Source organism: Mercenaria mercenaria, chromosome 2 (assembly GCF_021730395.1).
Source record: "Mercenaria mercenaria strain notata chromosome 2, MADL_Memer_1, whole genome shotgun sequence".
Classification (NCBI taxonomy): domain Eukaryota; kingdom Metazoa; phylum Mollusca; class Bivalvia; order Venerida; family Veneridae; genus Mercenaria; species Mercenaria mercenaria.
The window spans coordinates 24410519-24431865 of NC_069362.1; the positions used below are offsets into that span (position 1 = coordinate 24410519).

General features: G+C 36.6%; 1 protein-coding gene across 1 annotated transcript in view; it reads right to left on the reverse strand.

Moving 5' to 3' along the window:
- Positions 1 to 21347, reverse strand: part of LOC123563527 (ubiquitin carboxyl-terminal hydrolase 7-like) — a 67007-nt gene that overhangs the window by 26045 nt on the left and 19615 nt on the right. Inside the window, exons 3-9 of the mRNA XM_053532740.1 lie at positions 21087 to 21189; positions 20633 to 20731; positions 16895 to 16968; positions 16244 to 16308; positions 15638 to 15726; positions 4905 to 5013; positions 661 to 791 (exon numbers count right to left, since the gene is read on the reverse strand). Of these exons, the coding sequence (XP_053388715.1) occupies positions 661 to 791; positions 4905 to 5013; positions 15638 to 15726; positions 16244 to 16308; positions 16895 to 16968; positions 20633 to 20731; positions 21087 to 21189 (670 nt within the window). The remainder of the gene's footprint in view (positions 1 to 660; positions 792 to 4904; positions 5014 to 15637; positions 15727 to 16243; positions 16309 to 16894; positions 16969 to 20632; positions 20732 to 21086; positions 21190 to 21347) is intronic.

Consider the following 21347-nt stretch of genomic DNA (forward strand, 5'->3'; position numbering starts at 1 on the left):
CTATGCCTTGCGGTTTTGGACAAGAAGATTTTTAAAGATTGAGTTCTGCATGGATTTCAATTCTTTGGTAAATTGTGAAAGGGGGCCACTCAAGGATCATTCCTGTGAAGTTTGGTGTACATCTGCCCAGTGGTTTTGAAGAAGACTTTCTTAGAAATTGTTGACACATGACACACGACAGAAATCGAGCGGTCACAAAAGTTCACCTTGAGCCTTTGGCTCAGGTGAGCTAAAACAGTAAATCACAGAAACCAGTGTACTGCATTTCAGTTCATCACAGTGAACAAGTGTGTAAAGTTCAAATCCCTCTCACAGGTGGTTACTGAGATTTCAGGTTACATACAAAAACTTGAGCAAATCTGAACTGGGATGTGGCCACAGATCTGGACCTCTGGACCGCAACACACAGATGAGTACAGTAACTCTACCCTTTATTTGTATAATTGTGCTACAATCTACGATTTTCTTTTATATTAAGTACATTTAAGCAATTACCAAATCCATGTAAATATGCTCGAACTTGGGAGACAGAATCATCCCTACTGTTTATTCGATTACTGTAATTATGTCTGACAAAAACTAAAAAAAAATCTTCAAACAGAAGCAGTATTTCATACTAAATAATGGATGAGCTAATGGGATTATGGCATATGTAATTACCCAAAGGATTTAGTGAGTTTCTTTGTTCCAACTGCTGTATCTGAGAACTGAAGTTCATAAAATACTCTCTGTAGAGCAAGAGGTACACTTTTTGTAGGATCATCACTTTCTGTAGGCATTAGATAAACTGCCTGAAATAGACATAAGAATACACATAGTTGAGGGTAAATTTTTCAAAGTTAAAATTCACTGCACTTCCACTGATGTGCTATGTATCATAAAATCATTTTTACTCTGTGCTCATATTTACTGAATGCTTGAAAAAGAGAACTGAAAATGCTTTTATTTACTATACTTTCAGACAGACACATTACTCTCCTTAAAGAATTTTTCTACAGCATAAGATATGGTAAATGCCACAGCTGTGGAAGGAAAGAAATTCAAAGTCAGCAACTTTAATCAAAGCCGTAACAAAAACTCAAGAAACAGAAAAATAAGCTTGAAACTTTTTCAGTATCAAGTTAAAATAACGAAGTACCAGAAAAACAAGAGCTGTCGGAGGACAGCAATGCTAGACTATTGAACAGGCTTGTCGATTGAATGAATATGAAAGTCGAAAAAGGGGCATAATTTAGTAAACAAGAGCACCGCCTTGCGGGTGCTGACGCTCATCTGATTTTTTTTAGTGTAATAGAAATATTGTCCTACCCATGATTTTCTAAGTCTAAAAAGGGCCATCATTCTTGCAAAAAGCAGGATAGAGTTATGTTTCTTGATGTACAGTGTCCACTTATGATGGTGAAAAACTGTTGCAAGTTTTAAAGCAATAGATTTGATAGTTTATGAGAAAAGTTGACTTAAACATAATACTCAACCAAGAAAATGATTTTCTAAGTCCAAAAGGGGCAATAATTATTGCAAAAAGCAGGATGGAGTTATGTTGCTTGCTGTACAGGGTCAGCGTATGATGGTGAACAAGTGTTGCAAGTTTCAAAGCAATAGCTTTGATAGTTTAAGAGAAAAAGTTGACCTAAACATAAAACTTAACCAAGAAATCTGATATTTTCTAAGTCCAAAAGGGGCCATAAATCTTGCAAAAAGCAGGACGGAGTTATGTTTCTTGCTGTACAGGGTCAACTTATGATGGTGAACAAGTGTTGCAAGTTTTAAAGCAATAGCTTTGATAGTTTAGGATTAAAGCTGACCTAAACATAAAACTTAACCAAGAAAACTGATTTTCTAAGTCCAAAAGGGGCAATAAATCTTGCAAAAAGCAAGATGGAGTTATGTTTCTTGATGTACAGGGTCAGCTTATGATGGTGAACAAGTATTCCAAGTTTCAAAGCAATAGCTTTGATAGTTTAGGAGAAAAGTTGACCTAAACATAAAACTTAACCAAGAAATCTGATATTTTCTAAGTACAAAAGGGGCCATAAATCTTGCAAAAAGCAAGTTGGAGTTATGTTTCTTGCTATACAGGGTCAGCTTATGATGGTGAACAAGTATTCCAAGTTTCAAAGCAATAGCTTTGATAGTGTAGGAGAAAAGCTAACCTAAACATAAAACTTAACCAGGCAACGCCGACGCAGACGCCGACGCCGCTCAAGTGATGACAATAACTCATCATTTTTTTTCAAAAAATCAGATGAGCTAAAAAGGGCCATCATTCTTGCAAAAAGCAGGATAGAGTTATGTTTCTTGATGTACAGTGTCCACTTATGATGGTGAAAAACTGTTGCAAGTTTTAAAGCAATAGCTTTAATAGTTTATGAGAAAAGTTGACTTAAACATAATACTCAACCAAGAAAATGATTTTCTAAGTCAAAAAGGGGCAATAATTATTGCAAAAAGCAGGATGGAGTTATGTTGCTTGCTGTACAGGGTCAGCTTATGATGGTGAACAAGTGTTGCAAGTTTCAAAGCAATAGCTTTGATAGTTTAAGAGAAAAAGTTGACCTAAACATAAAACTTAACCCAAGAAATCTGATATTTCTAAGTCAAAAAGGGCCATAAATCTTGCAAAAAGCAGGACGGAGTTATGTTTCTTGCTATACAGGGTCAACTTATGATGGTAAACAAGTGTTGCAAGTTTTAAAGCAATAGCTTTGATAGTTTAGGATAAAAGCTGACCTAAACATAAAACTTAACCAAGAAAACTGATTTTCTAAGTCCAAAAGGGGCAATAAATCTTGCAAAAAGCAAGATGGAGTTATGATTTTTGGGACGTACAGGGTCTGCTTATGATGGTGAACAAGTATTCCAAGTTTCAAAGCAATAGCTTTGATAGTTTAGGAGAAAAGTTGACCTAAACATAAAACTTAACCAAGAAATCTGATATTTTCTAAGTACAAAAGGGGCCATAAATCTTGCAAAAAGCAAGATGGAGTTATGTTTCTTGCTATACAGGGTCAGCTTATGATGGTGAACAAGTATTCCAAGTTTCAAAGCAATAGCTTTGATAGTTTAGGAGAAAAGCTGACCTAAACATAAAACTTAACCAGGCAACGCCGACGCAGACGCCGACGCCGACGCCGACAACCGCTCAAGTGATGACAATAACTCATCATTTTTTTTCAAAAAATCAGATGAGCTAAAAAAGCAAAATAGGGTTATGGAACCTGCATAGTGCTTATCAGCTCATGACAGTGGACAAGTGTGTGAAGTTTCAATCCATTCCCATTAGTGGGTACTGATATACCAGCTTACATATAAGAATTTAACCCAAAACTCCTAAGTTGAAAAAGGGGCATAATTTTGTAAAATGTGAAGTTGAGATATTGACCCTTTGCACTGCATGTCATATCATGACAGTGAACAGTGTGTGAAGTTTCAATCCTCTCCCATCAGTGGATACTGAGATACCAGCTTACATACAAAATCTTAACCAAAAATTTCTATGTTGAAAAAGGGGCATAATTTTGTAAAAAAGCAAAATAAAGTTATGAGATCTGCTTTGTGCATGTCAGATCATGACAGTGAACAAGTGTGTCAAGTTTCAATCCATTCCCGTTAGTAAGTACTGAGATAACAGCTTACATACAAAACCTTAACCAAAAATTCTAAGTCGAAAAAGGGGCATTATTTTGTAAAAAAGCAAAACAGAGTTATGGAACCTGTCCAATGTAAGTCAGTTTATCACAGTAAACAAGTGTGTGAAGCTTCAATTCATTCCCACAAGTGGTTACTGAGATACCAGCTTACATACACAGAGCTCCAGATAAGCTTTTGGTGCAATTGGGTATTTACCCCATCACTTTTTGTCTGAATTGGGTATTGGAAATTTGAATTGGGTAAAAATAATATCATTACCCAGCCTTTTCAAAAGTAATTGGGTATTTGCTTAAACAAATTGGGTATTTTACCAATCTCGCACTAACAAATCAGTATTTTTTGCTTACAGTATACATGGTATATATCATTAAACAGGACTGACTAAGTATTTTAATGGCGCTCTTCAATGTTTAATACAAAAATGTATTTAAAATTGTAGTGAATGTTTCATACTGTTGTTTTCTTTTTCACTTTTAATGCAGTCAGAGATCAGTTCATCCACAATATCGCGAACGATTACCGCAATATGCATTCTCCTAAAAGATGTCATCCAGTATTGGTGACACTACATCGTCACAAACAAATAACTGTCATTGTTGAACAGCAAAATATCCCACTAATTTGTTTGTTTGTGCTGCAACAATGTTTTTTTCTGCAACCTCTTTTACATTTTATCGGCGTAAGGAGAAATTGTTTACAAAGCGTCCAAATAACACAGATCTGCCGACTGAATGGCCCTATAATTTTTCAAATAAATTGCTACCTGTTCTGCAGTAACGTATAACCAGTCAGTCAAATCTAGTGTTAAAGTCTTGTACCCGTTCTAGTTATAAGGAAAATGCGATATGCAAGCGATTTTTTACGAACTGGGTATTAGGAATTTTACTTGTGTTTCAGTACGCACACTGTATGAATTCCATTGGGTTTTCTGCAATTTTAATTGCGCAAATACGCAGCTTATCTGGAGCTCTGCATACAAAACCTTCTAAGTCAAAAAAGGGGCATAACTTTGTAAAAACGCAAAACAGAGTTATGGAACCTGTGAAATGTTAGTCATTTTATCACAGTGAATAAGTGTGTGCAGTTTCAATCCATTCCCACAAGCGGTTGCTGAGATACCAGCTTACATACAAAAACTTAACCTGGGACGTGGACGCGGACGCCAACGCATGGGCGAGTCCAATAGCTCTAATATTCTATGAATAGTTGAGCTAAAAATTCAACTATTAGAAAAAAGTTGTTACTAGTCTTACCTTTCGTAATTTATTGGTAAAGAAGAGCGTCTGTAACAGTGAGTTCATATAACATGTTGCACCCTGATTTTTTAAACCAACAAATCCTGTGTGTTTTTTTGAGTCCCAACTGCAATATAATCAAATGGATATGTATCATTCTTTTTTTTGCTCTGCTAGTATCTCCCTCAACTGTTAAGATTTGAGTTTAAAAGACAATTGATTTTCACAACTACAAAAACATACCTATACCAAACTGAAGATCCTTTTTCAATACCTCATACAATGTAGTGTATCAGCTATAACATAAGCCAATAGTATAATTTCATCATCATAAGAAATGTTCTAGCTATGACACATCTTAGTTATGTGGTGCACAAGTTATGACATGAACCTGCAGAACAACTACCATTCTGACCAACATACAAGCTATGATATACCTTAAATTATGTACAGCATCAGTTAACATGAATCTGCAGATCGAATACAAGCTTTACCATCATACAATATATGAACTAGAATGTGTCTGTAGGACACAGGGTGTGCCCCCCACTGGTACATTTGTCATAAATGAGGGCCAATAATTCAAATGTTTGCAGTCTTAATGGGGTATAGCCTCAACAATCATTTTATGAAAAGGATTCATTATTCTAGGCTCTTTACTTTTTGAGCTATGAGCATCACAAACTAAAAATCCACTATTTTGGTTATTTCACGGGCCATAACTCTGTAATAAGAGCTAAGATTCTCAAGAGGAATGCCAATTGTGCAAGTTCACATTACGATAAAGACTCCAGCAAGGTTTCCTGAATTTACATCTGATACTTCTTGAGCTAGGCACATAATTAAGACAAAAAGTGCATTTTTTTACTATTTCAAGGGCCATAACTTTAAAAATAGGGGGTGGAGCCAGCCAAAAAAATTAGAGGTGTGCAATTTTATATCATGATAAAGACTTATGCAAGTTTTCAACCATTTATATTAAATACTTTTTGAGCTAGGTGCATCACAAGGTGAAAATGTGTATTTTTGACTATTTCAGGGGCCATAACTCTAAAAATAGGGGGCGGACCCAAACGAAAAATAGGAGGTGCGCAAGTTCATATTATGATTAAGACTCATGCAAGTTTTTCATGAATCTATATCAAATACTTGTTGAGCTAGGCATGTCACAAGGTGAAAATGTGCATTTTTCACTATTTCAGGGGCCATAACTCTGAAAATTGGGGGCCGACCCAAATGAACAAGAGGACCATGATGGTCCTGAATCGCTCACCTGTCCCAAAATGACCCAGTTTTGAACTGAGTATAACGTCGTTTTTTTTTCTATTATTTGACATAGTGACCTAGTTTTTGAGCTCATGTGACCCAGTTTTGAACCTGACCTAGATATCATCAAGATGAACATTCAGACCAACTTTCATACAGATCCCATGAAAAATAAGGCCTTAAGAGAGGTCACAAGGTTTTTTCATTATTTGACCTACTGACCTAGTTATTGATGGCACGTGACCCAGTTTCAAACTTGACCTAGATATCATCAAGATGAACATTCTGACCAATTTTCATGAAGATCCATTCAAAAGTATGGACTCTAGAGAGGTCACAAGCTTTTCCTATTTTTAGACCTAATGACCTAGTTTTTGATCGCAGCTGACCCAGATTCGAAATTGATCTAGATATCATCAAGATGAACATTCAGACCAACTTTCATACAGATCCCATGAAAAATATGGCCTCTAGAGAGGTCACAAGGTTTTTCTATTTTTGACCTACTGACCTAGTTTTTGATGGCACATGACCAGTTTCAAACTTGACCTAGATATCATCAAGGTGAACATTCTGACCAATTTTCATGAAGATCTTGTGAAAAATATGGCCTCTAGAGAGGTCACAAGGTTTTTCTATTTTTAGGCCTACTGACCTAGTTTTTAATCACAGTTGACCCAGTTTCAAACTTGGCCTAGACATCATCAAGATGAACATTCAGACCAACCTTCATACAGTTCCCATGAAAAATATGGCTTCTAGAGAGGTAACAATGTTTTTTTTATTATTTGACCTACTGACCTAGTTATTGATGGCACGTGACCCAGTTTCAAACTTGACCTAGATATCATCAAGGTGAACATTCTGACCAATTTTCATGAAGATCCATTCAAAAGTATGACCTCTAGAGAGGTCACAAGGTTTTTCTATTTTTAGACCTAATGACCTAGTTTTTGACCGCAGCTGACCCAGTTTCGAACTTGACCTAGATATTATCAAGATGAACATTCACACCAATTTTCATACAGATCCCATGAAAAATATGGCCTCTAGAGAGGTCACAAGGTTTTTCTATTATTTGACCTACTGACCTAGTTTTTGATGGCACGTGACCCAGTTTCGAACTTGACCTAGATATCATCAAGATGAACATTCTGAACAATTTTCATGAAGATCTTTTGAAAATGTGGCCTCTAGAGAGGTCACAAGGTTTTTCTATTTTTAGACCTACTGACCTAGTTTTTGACCGCACGTGACCCAGTTTCGAACTTGACCTAGATATCATCAAGATGAACATTCTGACCAACTTTCATAAAGATACCATGAAAAATGTGACCTCTAGAGAGGTCACAAGCAAAAGTTTACGCACGGACGGACGCATGACGGACGCTGCGCGATCACAAAAGCTCACACTGTCACTTTGTGACATGTGAGCTAAAAATAGGAGGTGCGCAAGTTCATATCATGATTAAGACTCATGCAAGCATTCATGAATCTATATCAAACGCTTTTTGAGCTAGGCATGTCACAAGGTGAAAATGCGCATTGTTTACAATTTCAGGGGCCATAACTCTGAAAATAGGGAGCAAAGCCAGATGAAAAATAGGAGGTGTGCAAGTTCATATCATAATCAAGACTCATGCAAGGTTTCATGTATCTATATCAAATACTTTTTGAGCTAGGCATGTCACAAGGTGAAAATGTGCATTTTTCACTATTTCAGGGGCCATAACTCTGAAAATTGGGGGCCGACCCAAATGAACAAGAGGACCATGATGGTCCTGAATCGCTCACCTGTCCCAACATGACCCAGTTTTGAACTGAGTATAACGTCGTTTTTTTTTCTATTATTTGACATAGTGACCTAGTTTTTGAGCTCATGTGACCCAGTTTTGAACCTGACCTAGATATCATCAAGATGAACATTCAGACCAACTTTCATACAGATCCCATGAAAAATATGGCCTTAAGAGAGGTCACAAGGTTTTTTCATTATTTGACCTACTGACCTAGTTATTGATGGCACGTGACCCAGTTTCAAACTTGACCTAGATATCATCAAGATGAACATTCTGACCAATTTTCATGAAGATCCATTCAAAAGTATGGACTCTAGAGAGGTCACAAGCTTTTCCTATTTTTAGACCTAATGACCTAGTTTTTGATCGCAGCTGACCCAGATTCGAAATTGATCTAGATATCATCAAGATGAACATTCAGACCAACTTTCATACAGATCCCATGAAAAATATGGCCTCTAGAGAGGTCACAAGGTTTTTCTATTATTTGACCTACTGACCTAGTTTTTGATGGCACATGACCCAGTTTCAAACTTGACCTAGATATCATCAAGGTGAACATTCTGACCAATTTTCATGAAGATCTTGTGAAAAATATGGCCTCTAGAGAGGTCACAAGGTTTTTCTATTTTTAGGCCTACTGACCTAGTTTTTAATCACAGTTGACCCAGTTTCAAACTTGGCCTAGACATCATCAAGATGAACATTCAGACCAACCTTCATACAGTTCCCATGAAAAATATGGCTTCTAGAGAGGTAACAATGTTTTTTTTATTATTTGACCTACTGACCTAGTTATTGATGGCACGTGACCCAGTTTCAAACTTGACCTAGATATCATCAAGGTGAACATTCTGACCAATTTTCATGAAGATCCATTCAAAAGTATGACCTCTAGAGAGGTCACAAGGTTTTTCTATTTTTAGACCTAATGACCTAGTTTTTGACCGCAGCTGACCCAGTTTCGAACTTGACCTAGATATTATCAAGATGAACATTCACACCAATTTTCATACAGATCCCATGAAAAATATGGCCTCTAGAGAGGTCACAAGGTTTTTCTATTATTTGACCTACTGACCTAGTTTTTGATGGCACGTGACCCAGTTTCGAACTTGACCTAGATATCATCAAGATGAACATTCTGAACAATTTTCATGAAGATCTTTTGAAAATGTGGCCTCTAGAGAGGTCACAAGGTTTTTCTATTTTTAGACCTACTGACCTAGTTTTTGACCGCACGTGACCCAGTTTCGAACTTGACCTAGATATCATCAAGATGAACATTCTGACCAACTTTCATAAAGATACCATGAAAAATGTGACCTCTAGAGAGGTCACAAGCAAAAGTTTACGCACGGACGGACGCATGACGGACGCTGCGCGATCACAAAAGCTCACACTGTCACTTTGTGACATGTGAGCTAAAAATAGGAGGTGCGCAAGTTCATATCATGATTAAGACTCATGCAAGCATTCATGAATCTATATCAAACGCTTTTTGAGCTAGGCATGTCACAAGGTGAAAATGCGCATTGTTTACAATTTCAGGGGCCATAACTCTGAAAATAGGGAGCAAAGCCAGATGAAAAATAGGAGGTGTGCAAGTTCATATCATAATCAAGACTCATGCAAGGTTTCATGTATCTATATCAAATACTTTTTGAGCTAGGCATGTCACAAGGTGAAAATGTGCATTTTTGACTATTTCAGGGGCCATAACTCTAAAAATAGGGGGCGGAGCCAGACGAAAAATAGGAGGTGCGCAAGTTCATATCATGATAAACACTCATGCAAGGTTTCATCAATTTGTATCAAATACTTTTCGAGCTAGGCGCGTCACGAACTTCGGACAGACAGACGGATGGACAAGACCAAATCTATATGCCCCCACCAGGGCTCTGGAAATTTTGATAACTCAATCAGTCCGAAACGAAAATCCTGACATCGGCGCTACCCCACCCACCGCATTCCCAATATTACATATTTTGTAAAACGTGATAGGGTAAAGAAATAAGCATGTCATGCATTAAAACTGAGTTACCAGTCACCGCGCGTTACAATACAATGAAGACAGTTATTCAGTGTTATGTGTGATCATTACTTTGTTTAAATTTCGATGTTTTTCCAAAATAATACGAGGCATTGACACCGTGTGCGTAACTAGTCTAAAAGCCAACGCACGTGGCTTCGATACCGTATACATGGCAGATACTTTGTGATGTTTCCTCATTCTTTGACGGGATTCTATAAAATACAATGCGTCAAAGTGAGTTATACGACACATATTCTCTGCTAAACAGCCTCAGTATTTAAAGAATGCTCTGCCGCAGACCGAATGTGTACGTTATTTGAACGCTGAGATCGAATTTCCCGCATGTTTAGTACCAAAACGTCACGCTGGTTGGCCACGGATATTTCATTTCACTTACGTTGTACTTCAATAAGCAACTACATTTTATAAAGTTATATGTTCTCTTCTGATGTAAACAAAATTTCATTTTGAAACGTTTTTTAAAAGACCGATTTGATAAACAGTGCCACTCCCGTTTTCTTTGCCCGTCCATTTTTTTCTTTGTACAGTCGGGTTGGGGTTGCAAAGACGATTTTCTGCATTTGTTTCAACTGGAGCCCCAACAAATGAATCATGTAATTTTTTCAAATCAAATAATTATAAAAATTATTTTTATCGGTTTTCCATGTGATGTCTCATTAAATCAAAGACCTATAATGTACAATTATAGCTCTTTGATTAAATGCAGCGACCGTTTGTTTGTTACCGACAATCAAATGATCATACATCGCCTTTTGAAATAAACCATCCGTCAGATTCTAAATAAAAGAAGTGGATCCCCGTCGAAATGATTTGGATCCAGTCAGAAATGTTAGGAAACTAAAAATGTTTAATACACCGCAGTCATTAAAGGATGTGCCGCGCGGGCACTGACTGCGTCACACGCTAATTACGGAGCGATTATCAAAGTGACAATCAGACCGATTGACACGTTTATTGATTATCTGAAGGTGCGACCAACAATTTTCTACTTGGCAGGTGATCGTGTACTGAGATATCAGACCGAAATTTATACTTTTCTCCATTTTTACGGGACCGATTTTTTTCGTTTTTTCACTTCACGAATCTGAAAGGTCAACAAGAGGGCCAAGATGGCCCTAGGTCGCTCACCTAAGAAACACTCCATAACAGTGTAAAACATGTTTGACCTAGTGATTTCATGGAAACAAATATTCTGACCAATTTTCATTAAGATTGGACCAAAAAATTGGTCTCTTGCGATAAAACAAGCATTTTCTTAGATATGACCTAGTTTTTGACCCTAGATGACCCATGTTCAAACTCGACCTAGATTTTATCAAGGCAATCATTCTGACCAAAATTCATGAAGATCAACTGAAAAATACAGCCTCTATCACATACAGAAGTTTTTTCTTTGATTTGACCAAGTGACCTCGTTTTTGACCTCAGATGACCCATATTCAAATTCGACCTAGATTTCATTAAGGCAATCAACCTGACCAAATTTCATAAATATCAACTGAAAAAAACAGTCTCTATCGCATACACAAGATTTTTCTTTAATTTGACCTAGTGACCTAGCTTTTGACCTCAGATAATCCATATTCAAAACCGACCTAGTTTTCATCAAGGCAATCACTCTGACCAAATTTCATGAAGATCAATTGAAAAATACATCCTCTATTGCATACACAATGTTTTTCTTCGATTTGACCTAGTGACCTAGTTTTTGACCCCAGATGACCCATTTTCGAAATCAGCCTAGATTTTATCAAGGTAATCATTCTGGCTAAATTTCATGAAGTTCAGTTGAAAAATACAGCCTCTATTGCATACACAAGGTTTTTCTTTGATTTGACCTAGTGACCTAGTTTTTGAACCCAGATGACCCATTTTACAACTTGGTCTAAATTTCATCAAGGCAATCATTCTGACCAAAATTCATGAAGATCAATTGAAAAATACAGCCTCTATCGCATACACAAGGTTTTTACGTGATATGACCTAGTGACCTAGTTTTTGACCCCAGATGACCCATTTTCGAACTCGGCCTAAATTTCATCAAGGCAATCATTCTGACCAAAATTCATGAAGATCAATTGAAAAATACCGCCTCTATCGCATACACAAGGTTTTTCTTTGATTTGACCTAGTGACCTAGTTTTTGACCCGAGATGACCCATTTTCGAACTCGGCCTAGATTTCATCAAGGCAATCATTCTGACCAAAATTCATGAAGATCAACTGAAAAATACAGCCTCTATCGCATACACAAGGTTTTTCTTTGATTTGACCTAGTGACCTAGTTTTTGACCCGAGATGACCCATTTTCGAACTCGGCCTAGATTTCATCAAGGTTATCATTCTGACCAATATTCATGAAGAAGAATTGAAAAATACAGCCTCTATTGCATATACAAGGTTTTTCTTTGATTTGACCTAGTGACCTAGTTTTTGACCCGAGATGACCCATTTTCGAACTTGGCCTAGATTTCATCAAGGCAATCATTCTGACCAATATTCATGAAGATTAATTGAAAAATACCACCTCTATCGCATACACAAGGTTTTTCTTTGATTTGACCTAGTGACCTAGTTTTTGACCCGAGATGACCCATTTTCGAACTCGGCCTAGATTTCATCAAGGTTATCATTCTGACCAATATTCATGAAGAAGAATTGAAAAATACAGCCTCTATTGCATACACAAGGTTTTTCTTTGATTTGACCTAGTGACCTAGTTTTTGACCCGAGATGACCCATTTTCGAACTCGGCTTAGATTTCATCAAGCCTTTCTGTATCTATACTCTCAGTCCCAACATGGTTACCATGGAAACGTACCTCTACATCTAGGCAGTGGTATAATGGATGGCCAACGTTCACACGGACAGAGTCATACAGCAGACTTTTGAGCATATACGGTGTGTATGTTTACTTGAAATGTTCAGAAGCTGGAAGATATCGCTAAAAATCGGTCTAAAACCAACAAACCAGCAAATTTCCGAAGCCCTGGCCCCCACCACTCATAGGGGGGGGGGGGGTGCACAAAAACCTTAAAGCATGTGGAGCTTCAGCTATGACAATAATCTGACATATGACTTCATCATCCTTACAAACATACAAGCTATGACATACTTTGCATTACATAGAGCATCAGCCAGACACAGGGCCTCCTCTGGGTTTTTCATACTTGTCGCCAACCTTTTCGCCAATTTGAAAAAGTTGGAGCCACTTTAGAGCCATTTTTGAGCCAAAGTTCTGAGCCACTTTTATTTCTCTTAGTTGGTTGTCATAGTGTGCATAGAGAAATAAAATATTGTAAATAATTTCATTAGGAATAATAACAAGTTTTGAAGGTGCATTAGTTTATTGTAGAAGTAATTTTTATTTTTATAGCTCTTTGGTCAGAATTACCAATTTTTCAGGACTCATTTATTTTCGGAAAGGAAAATTCGGATTTTTTTCTATTCTAAAAGGTCGAGTTGAACACTTGTCTAATGATTTTTAAGAAGCCATGGTAGCAAGTGATATCTTCCAGCTTCTGAACATTTCAAAGAAATTAACCAGGTCCAGGATACAAATTGAGGTCGATGTGTTTTTGTTTTCGGATCCATCGTTAAAATCTTTTATGAAAACTGAGGAATTACAAAATTATCTTGCAAAAACTAACAAATTAAATGTGTCTTTCGTACTTATTTAAAATTCCTCAGTCATACAACTGCATGCCACAAACATGTCGATCTTTTTTTTTTTTGTAAAAAATCGCAACACATAAAGTACACCGTAATCGGCGTTAATTTTGGTGAATTCTCGGCAGAGGTCAAACATACAAGCTGGCAGATGTTTTGATTACTGGTTAATCATCAATTCACACATTATTACGCAATTATCTTCTCAAAGTGTCAACCAACTTCAATAGTCGAATTGTCAACACTGCCTAGACTGGTTATCGAATTTATTCACTACTAGCGTCTAGGTAAACATGTGTATCGGGAACCAATTATTGGGCCGCTTATATCACTACGGAAAAAACAAATGCCGAGGGAAAAAAAAACTATGCGCCACTTATTTTCGCCAGTTCGCAAAATTTAGCGCCAAATTCTTAAAATTATCGCAAATGGCGACATTGGCGATCGACAGCGGAGGCCCTGAGACATGAACCTTCAGTATGACTATCATCCTTCCAAACAAACAAGCTATGACATTCCTAACAACACATGGAGCATCAGCTATAACAAGAACCTGCAAGCATGGCTATCATCCTTTTAAATATACAAGCTATGACATGCTTTGCATTATATAGAGCATCAGCCAGACATGAACCTTCAGTATGACTATCATCCTTTCAAACATACAAGCTATGACATTCAGGGGTCACGCTGTCGATCGCCACTTGAGCCATTTGCGACAAAAAATTAAATGTGGCTCCGAAATTTTCTAATTGGCGAAAATGGCCCGAAGCTATGTCTGCCTGCAAAACTATGAATACTGCCAGTTTCACGAACCAAAAGGTGTGAAAAATCGATAATCTGTGTAGACACAACATCCGTTATTGAAAGGGAGGGAGCCAATTTCCAACTCAACATTTTTATTTGATCAGGCAGTTAATTGGCGACAATTAGATTATTGAATAACAAACTGGATAATTATAATCATCATTTTGTGTACTTGATACAATTTTATGAGCAGTCGGCCGTTAGACAAATTTTCTATGATTGCCGAGGGTTACTTTGGGCAAAAACAAATAAAAATGCTTTAGACAAGCAGAAATTGTAAGTATTGAATAGCTATGATGACAGAAAAGCAATAAAACATAGATATTTTATCAAATATTTAATTCTAACTTACGTTTTCCGAATTTGTCACCCGTTTTCGTGACCTCGATTTTCGGATATTTCTGTCATTTCTGACGAGATTTTTTAGTGCAATCTTAATAAAAAACCAATTAAAGGTCTACATTTAAGAAAAATATGACAACTGTTGCAAAAGGAGCTCTTATTTTGAAGTATTTTTCGAGAATAAAACATGCAAAGGCATCGAACCCCACCCACTTACAGGCAATGTGCAAAATAAGACACTGTTTTTTTAAACAATTTTTTTTCTTTTTTGACATCTATATTTTAAAAGTGATTTTTAGAATTATTTTTTATTAAATGGAAGATGTTTATAAAAATGATAATTTTAGAAATTAACCCAAATTGATCTTCTAAATAGCTTTTTAAAGGGTTACTAAGAAATATGAAATAACTACATTAATTTCTTGAGTAGTATGAGTACTTTGGTACATACAATATAGTTCTACAAGAACGTCAATGCTATGCGCTTCGCCGTTGTTGGCCTCATAATTCTATCTTCGGAAAAAGCAGTGGCTCAGAGAAAAAAAATCCCAGTGTGACCCCTGACATTCCTAACAACATGTGGAGCATCAGCTATGACATGAACCTTCAGCAGGACTTTATCATCCTTACAAACATACAAGTTATGACAAACTTTGCATTACATAGAGCATCAGCCAGACATGAACCTTCAGTATGACTATCATCCTTTCAAACATACAAGCCATGACATTCCTAACAACACGTGGAGCATCAGCTATGCCAAGAACCTGCAGTAGGATTTCGTCTTTACAAAAATACAAGCTATGACATACCTTACACCATGTGGAGCATCAGCTATAACATGAACCTGTAGTATAACTTTGTCATCCTTAAAAAAGCCTTTGTCAGGATCTAACAACTCCTGAAATACAAAGAATATCAAAACATTCTAAAATTGTAAACGAACAATCCAGCTATAATGTTCATTAAGATAGACCACTTTCTAGCAGTCCCTTGGGCAGTCTCTTAATACAATGTTGACTGTATGACCTTAAACCTTGAGGTACTTCTGACACCCAAAACATGAGGCGTCATCTCCAGTGGCCTTGATCACTGACCACAAAGTAATGAAACTTAAATTATTATCACTGATATTATTCAAGATAATTAGCTGCCTTTAATTCTGTGTCTTACATATTTTCCAATTCTGAAACAAGAAATGTCAACACTTTTTCATCATCTGCATCTAACAAATGTCAGAAATTTAAACAAGGCCTTTGGAAATGTCATGAAACTTCTTCAAAATACAAGTTTCATTACCCTAATGTAATATTTGAAATACTGAAATCACGTATAAGTATGTTACAAGATACTTGTGTGGGAAATTAATTTCTTGACTGTATGTCAGCATTGCAACTGTTTATCTAAATTAAACTTACATTCCATGGAAGGAAATTGCTGTATCCCCAATCATTTTCTTTACTGTAGAATAGATGCTGAATTTCTGGAAAAACAAGTTTTGGTTATGTAGAATAAGCTAATTGTTTTAAACTAGTGTTCAAATAAATAGCTGCCAAACTAGTTCACCTTTACAGATAGCACCCCGAATGTGCTGAACTTTCATACCAGTACAAATGATTCTCTGCTTTTCCTGTTTAAATTAATTCAAGACAAAATATAAAGTACTGTAAGTGCATCTGAAGTTAGCAGTATACCAGATTACCTCAACAAAACTCTTTTTTTTTTATGCAAACACATATATTTTATTTCATTTTTGGAGTAAAGACTGATTTTAGAGTCTCTGAGGACCTTTCAGGTGAATGTAAAGCATCTTTCAATAAAGTGAATACACTCAGAAACCTCAAAGAAGTCTAGAGAGCACACATGCATACAGTACAGAGTAGATGCTAGTAATCTTTCTGATAAATGTCATACATTTTACCCATTCATCCCATTTTTCAATATTACTCTGAAATACTGCACCTTTAACCTTTTCAATAATATCGCTCTTCAATATAAGCCTTGCATCAGTTCAATGAAGTTTTATTTTGAAACCCATTATACCAAATTAAAGTGGATAAATAGTTTACTTCTGACAAAATCCTCTCCTTCCTTTTTCTGATTGATAATCCTAAGTTCTGCTGCAGCATTACACGACCATGACCTGAAACCGACCATACAATAAAGTGCAACATCATCATTTCAGCAATATATCTGCAGATTTATTTCAAAATCTACTATATTTGTATAACTGGATTATGGTAAGCTTCTCTTATAACAAACACTGATGAAAAGACATGGAAAGAATTTCAATAACCTTAAGCTTTCACTACAATAATTCAGGTCTAAGTGTAATACCGTAGCACAGATGAACAAGTGAATGAAGTATTGCCATGCAATACAAAGTCCCCTACTGGAAGGCACCTAATTTTCTCTACTGCAGTATAACATAATGAACTGATATCTGTCAATGATGTATAAACAATATTGTACTATATATACAATATAATATAACAAAGCACTTGGATTAAAATTTGCATATATAAAAACGTACAGTTGTTTTCATTTGGAATTTTTTTAGCAAATAAATGTTATCATAAAAGTTATTTATAGTAACAACAAAGTGAAATTAACCCTAAAAAAAAAAAATCTATAAAATATAAGTCCACAAGAAACTCTTTACCAGGTAGAGATAAATCAAAATACACCTAAAATTTGGATGTACCGTGCATGTTGTACCACAGAAAAGTGGTCTCAATTTTTCCCTACGGCCAGTAATAAAAAAGTTACAATATAATCTACTTATAGTGACAACAAAGGGACATAATTCTAAAAAAAAGTGTGCCTCATAGTGGTGCCAATTTCTGCCAAGTTACATCAAAATCCCTCCATGCATGAAGAAGAAATGCTCCGGACAAAGTAATTCTTGAATTTGACCTTTAACCTCCGAGTATGACCTTGACCTTAGACCTATGGACCTGGTTCTGGCGTGTGACAATTCGTCTCATAGTGGTGAACATTTGTGCCAAGTTACATTAAAATCCCCTCAATGCATAAAGAAGAAATGCTCCAGACAAAGTCATTCTTGAATTTGACCTCTAAGTATGACCTTGACCTTAGACCTAGAGCCGGGGCTTTGCGCACATGCTGTCTCATCCAGAGAAATGTTTGTGCCAACTGATATTTAAATCCTGTTTTGCATGACAAAGTTACAGACTGGACAGGAAAAAAATCCTATTGACCTTTGATCTCAGTGTGACCTTGACCTTAAAGCTAGGGTTCTGGGTGTTGCGCATGACACGTCCTCTTATCATGGGGAACATTTATGCCAAGTAATATTGTAATCCCTTGATGGATGACAAAGTTCTGGACTGGACAGGAAAAAAACCCTATTGACCTTTGGCCTCCAATTGTGACCTTGACCTTTTAGCTAGGGGTCCGGGTTTTACGCATGACATGTTGCCTCATCATGGGGAACATTTGTGCCAAGTAATATCAAAATCCCTTCATGGATGGCAGAGTTATGGACCATACAGGAAAAAAGCCCTATAGACATTTGACCCCCAATGGTGACCTTGACCTTTGAGCAAGGGCTCCAGGATTTGCACATGACATGTTGTCTCATCATGGGGAACACCTGTGCTAAGTAATATTGAAATCCCTTAATGAATGACACAGTTATGGACCTGACAGGAAACAGACCCTGTTCATGACATGTTAACATATGACTGCTAAGTGTGACCTTGACCTTTGAGCTAGGGGTCTGAAAGTTGTGCACGACACATCGTCTTATTATGAGGTACAATTCTGCCAATTGATATTAAAATCCCTTCATAGATGGGAGAATTATGGATCTGACAGGAAAAAAGCCCTGTTGACCTTTGACCTCAAATTGTGACCTTGACCTTTGAGCTAGTGGTGCGGGTTTAGCACATGACACGTCGTCTCATCATGGGGAACATTTGTGTCAAGTAATATTAAAATCACATCATGGATGAAAGAGTTATGGACTGGACACGAAACAGACCCTGTTCATGCCATGTTAACATTTGATTGCTAAGTGTGACCTTGACCTTTGAGCTAGGGGTCTCAAAGTTGTGCATGACACATCATCTTATTAGGAGGTACAATTGTGCCAAGTGATATCAAAATCCCTTCATGGATGGGAGAGTTATGGACTGGACAGGAAAAAAGCCATGTTGACCTTTGACCTCAAACTGTGACCTTGACCTTTGAGCTAGGGCTGCGGGTTTTGCGCATGACACGTCGTCTCATCATGGGGAACATTTGTGTCTAGTAATATTAAAATCACATCATGGATGAAAGAGTTATGGACCGGACAAGAAACAGACCCTGTTCATGCCATGTTAACATTTGACTGCTAAGTGTGACCTTGACCTTTGAGCTAGGGGTCTCAAAGTTGTGCATGACACATCATTTTATTACGAGGTACAACTGTGCCAAGTGATATTAAAATCCCTTCATGGATTGGAGAGTTATGGACCAGACAGGAAAAAAGCCCTGTTGACCTTTGACCTCCAATTGTGACCTTGACTCTAAGCTAGGGGTCCGGGTTTTGCGCATGACACGTCGTTTCATCATGGGGAACATTTGTGCCAGGTAATATTAAAATCCCTTCATGGATAAAAGAGTTATGGACCGGACACGAAATTGCGGACGGACGGAATGACAGAATGACGGAAAAGCGCATTCCTATAGTCCCCGAAACTGGTTTTCAACCAGTAGGGGACTAATAAATGCATGAGCTGTTTAAATTAGTTGTAGGATCTCAGAATAAACCATTTTCATTGATTATAATACAAATGTGTACATTTTGTTTATTTCCAAGGAACTACATGATTTTTATCAAATAATTTTATTACTGATATTCAGTGCAGGTGACTTGAGCAGCAAAACATTACAGAATTTGCAATCTCTGAGCTCATGCTGTCAAATGCACGTTGCCTGAGGAGACAGAATACATGACTGCTTCCACGCTTGACAATGAAATAAGGCATATCTTCAGAAACTAGAGCTATCATTTGAGTGATTAATACTCTTAGATGTGGACGATGATGTTGGACAACAAATCCATTTAGAAATATCAAACCAAGTGAAAAAGCATCAAAACAATTCACAGAGAATCTAAGTACAAAAGGGACACAACTATAAATTTTGCCACAATCATATACCTTCTGTTCCCTGGACTCTACATTCAAGTGCAATGTCTCATGCACATAAAATTTTGCCAGAAAACAGTAATGAGACAACTGTTCATTCAACAAAAATTCTAAAAGCACTTTCAGTCAACACAAGAAGTTTGCATCATAAATTGGCCTTATCATCATTGAAATTAAGGCATCTTTCAGCTAGGAAGGAACAGAATAATCACAACAATTCTTATTTAATGCTCCTTGTAAAACTTTCTAGTAAGTAAGATTAAAGAGATGCTGGTACACAATACTATCTGTTCTAACAGAACAGTACATGTATGTCTGCCAGTCATGAAAAATGATTTGAATTTCAGTGTGGCATCAAATATGAAATTCTATATTTAGCTTACAGAATTATATGCTGTGGCATTACCATGAAACCACTGGAAGTACATGTATAAAGTGTCATAGTTGAGAAGAAACAATCTTTTGTGGGGACATGTATTTGTGGATTCTTTAGACAAAAGAAGAAAGAATTGATGTTCTTTGTGGAAATTAACTTCATCATCAAGTTCATGGCTTGGCCCACTCAAAATACACACAAAAAACTTACTGGACCCAACAAATATTCAGTATTTTACAATACAGTATTAACACTGTGAATTTTTCACTTACGTAGAATCAGATTCTGCATTGCACTGTAGAAAGAACCCTAAACTTTTCTGGTTGTACTTGTCAGCATTGTGACTGACACGCTGCATTGCCATAATTTTCCTGGAAAAAATAACACCGAACAAGCTAACAAATATTTACTCTACATAATATACATAATAATTTCCCTTTGTTTGTATAAATGTATTTATAGAACTTTTATGAAGGCAAGAATAACCTGCAAATATCATACACCTTTTGTTGACAAAACAGACAATATCATGATAAAATAAATATTTATTCAATCGGAGAAATGTATCAATCCATTTACACAATGAGAATTTTTAATTCTGCCAGAATTTATCAATAAATATCACACTTCAAATTCATCCAACTAAACTGCGGCTAGAGGAAACAGCAAATTTATTCCAGGGGCTCAACAGTCATTTCAGAAACTACTGACAAAATGTATACATACCATGGCAGATTTCGCACCATACATTTTGGACTGAGCACAGAATCCTTCAGCTTACTGATATTCTCAACTGTGAAACTGAATGTTGCTTCTGCCTTACTGTCATCTACATTAAAACAATAATCCAAACTTTCATATTAAAAAAACATTACAAAACCCACTTACTGAACACTAAAAGATTGCAAGAATGTAGAAAACCAGTATGAGAGTATAAGAAATTTACAGCTCACTAAAACGACTTTGGTAGACAGAGCAAGGAAAAAT